Source organism: Etheostoma spectabile, chromosome 9 (genome assembly GCF_008692095.1).
Source record: "Etheostoma spectabile isolate EspeVRDwgs_2016 chromosome 9, UIUC_Espe_1.0, whole genome shotgun sequence".
Classification (NCBI taxonomy): Eukaryota; Metazoa; Chordata; class Actinopteri; order Perciformes; family Percidae; genus Etheostoma; species Etheostoma spectabile.
The window spans coordinates 7,772,760-7,775,652 of NC_045741.1; the positions used below are offsets into that span (position 1 = coordinate 7,772,760).

The window sequence follows — 2,893 nt, forward strand, 5'->3', positions numbered from 1 at the left end:
CAAACTGTGTACAAGCAGGTTTTGATTCCGCATATTGACTTTAACGGGTGTTTTATCTCACCAATGACATTTCAATATCAAGTGTGAAGTTTATATTTCTTCTCTTCTTTGAGTTTCTTCTTTTATTACTACAAGTGATTCATCAACCTTTTTTTGGTATATAGCCCTGTCCTTGTAGTTCCTTTTGAAACTAAAGATGGTGCGAGAAATCATTTATTTCATTATCAACTTATACGTACAATATTCTTTGATGACTCAGTTGTCAAATAAAATATCAAATAATAGTGATAAAATGCTATCACAACTTCCTAAATGCCAAGGTGCTTATTTTGTGGAAGGAACGGCCTGAAACGGAAAGACATTAGACTACATTTTCAATAATATAAGGAAAGAAACACATTTTAACTTTTGAGGAGCTGGAACCAGAGATAGTTTTTGCTTGATGATAAAATGACATTTTAATCAATTACCAACATTGTTGTTGATTATTAAAGAACTTCATTGACTGTACAGGCTATATGAGCCACACAGGAGAGTTTAAATGCGTCATTGGTGCGATTCTTTTCATTGGAGTTGGAGCTGCAGGTGGAGCTGACTTACAGTAAAAGAAAGGAACAGAAGCTCATCAAGCCTCTCTCTCTCTCTCTCTCTCTCTCTCTCTCTCTCTCTCTCTCTCTCTCTCTCCCTCTCTCTCCTACCCTCTATCACAATAGCCCGCCCCCCTCCTACACCGTCTGCCCGGGCGGGTGCACGAGTGGCTGCTGCGGCGCAGAGTCTCTCGCAGTCCCGCCGGTCGCCAGTGGACGCTGCCCGGCAGGCCGAACATGGCGGCGGCCCCGGAGGAGGAGGTAGACCGCAGACCTATCCGGAGGGTCCGGTCCAAGAGCGACACGCCTTACATCAACGAGGCGAGGATCTCTTTGCACCTGGAGACAGGTAGGCAGCCAGCCAGTGACACGGATGCTCTCCCACGTCATGTCTGGGTGTGTTAGTAGCCTCCGCGGGGGGGGGGGAGATATCGTAGGGAATCGGTGCTCGCTGTGAGAAAATCGCTCCATCGTTTAGTGACAGTTCCCACGCATTAGCATGACGTTGGGCTTTCATTGTGCTGCTCTGACGGTATCCCATGGTGCTCAGCTGCACCTGGGTCGGCTATTTGGTAACCACACAGTGACTCACGCGCTGGGAAGAATTTCCCACGTAGAGGAGATACTGTGTTTTTATTCCAGTTATGCATGTGTGACATGCGGTGTGCAAGGCTACATGGGAAACCTAATCATCCCTGTAGGACCGTTGATTTGCATTGCTCCAACCAGACTCCGCCTTGATTGTCGGATGCTGTGAAATACTGTGCAAACTTGGCCGCCTCTGGCTACTCATTTAAAATGCAGTTGTTGTTTTTATTATTGCATTTAGAGAAGGGTGAGGAAGGCGTGCTCCGGCATGCGAGATCCACGTCAACCGTGGTGGCTTAATCCCAGTTTGTGTGCACGAAAACAGGGTAGATAAGTTATTGTTTCCTTTGTTGCCATGGTCACGATGGTATGCTGTCACGAAGCATGTGTGGTCGGCATCATGGTATGGATTCACAGCTAGATCTACGTTCAATTTGTTGTCTTTTTTTTTATTTTTTATTATTATTTCCAAAATAACCTCTTTCCCATCCTCCTTCCTGAGGGAAGCTGCTTTAATGTCCCGTCCGCGCGGAGCTGTCCTCGGCCCCTCGGTGCTGAAAAGGCGAACACAGCCGGAGGAGGTGCACGGAATCGGCATTCCTCTATTGGCGATCATCTACATTAGCCTAAATATATGAGAGGGCTTTCTTCTTTTTTTTTAAAGACCTACTGCATCTGAATTGAGTTCGACCCTCCCCCAGAATTGGCCAACGTGACAAACCCTAGTCACACATAGCCTGGCAGTCTGGGCTATATCTAGCCTGTATTTTCCAGATGCCAAATGTAGAAAATTCCTCTGTCTGGCTATTGTTCTGCTTTGTCTTAATGTGCGCTTTTTCATCAACTGTTCTGCTAAGCATGCCTGCTAGTCAGTAATTAAAAGGCTCTAGTCTAGACTGTTTATTTTTAAATGCAAAGGTATAACATGAGGTGTCGATTTGTTTTAAATGTAAAGCTTCTCTTTTCTTTCTGCCTAATGCAAAGGTAAGAAATGTACAGTATGTGGGAAAGCCAGCCTTATGTAAATCTTAATGAGATCAGGAATTACTCCCATGCTTCCTCTTTTTTTAGCCCGCTTAGACCTTTATGACTCATGGTGCTCAGACCTACCTACTTATAATCTCTCTCCGCTGCCCTCTCTCTGGCCCTCAACAAGCCTCCTCTCCATTTTGTTTCCTGTTCGAACGCAGCACCTCCTCTTAGCCAGATTAGCCGAGCCTCCCTGATATGAGTAGCACTATTCTTTCCTGGAGCTTTGTGGCAGGCTTTCCATGGCCATTATCTGAATGTGAAGGGAGGGGTGGGGGTGGGGGGACGCCGCTCTTGGTTATTAAAAACAAAGCAGGCTGACTGCAGTTGCATGAGGCTGGTGTGGCATCATGAAGAATCCAGTGGGCACTGTCAGCTTTAAGTAAGGAGAGGGAGATTTGTCATCACAACTTTTTCTTCTGTTTTCTTTTCTCTCTTTCCCTCCTCCCAGAATTGCTTGATTCTAATCTCATATGTTTCTCAGCCCTCTGCTTACCCACTCCCCTTATTCCTATTTACTTCATCTTTGTGTGTTTAGCTGCTGTTGTTTAGCATAAATCCAGCCCACTCTTTGCTTTGATGTGTGTCACCATTCATGTGTGACAAATATCCAATCCGTGCATGTGTAAATATGCATCCTTGCCGCGCGTGTGTGCGTGTGCGTGTGCGTGTGTGTGTGTGTGTGTGTG

At 45.8% G+C, this 2,893-nt stretch overlaps 1 protein-coding gene across 1 annotated transcript in view; it reads left to right on the plus strand.

Moving 5' to 3' along the window:
- The first annotated feature begins 675 nt into the window (after nt 1-675).
- The window catches only part of phactr1 (phosphatase and actin regulator 1), a 40,006-nt gene continuing 37,788 nt past the window's right edge, over nt 676-2,893 (plus strand). The window contains exon 1 of the mRNA XM_032526950.1: nt 676-936. Within this exon, the coding sequence (XP_032382841.1) occupies nt 825-936 (112 nt within the window). The 5' untranslated portion in view covers nt 676-824. The remainder of the gene's footprint in view (nt 937-2,893) is intronic.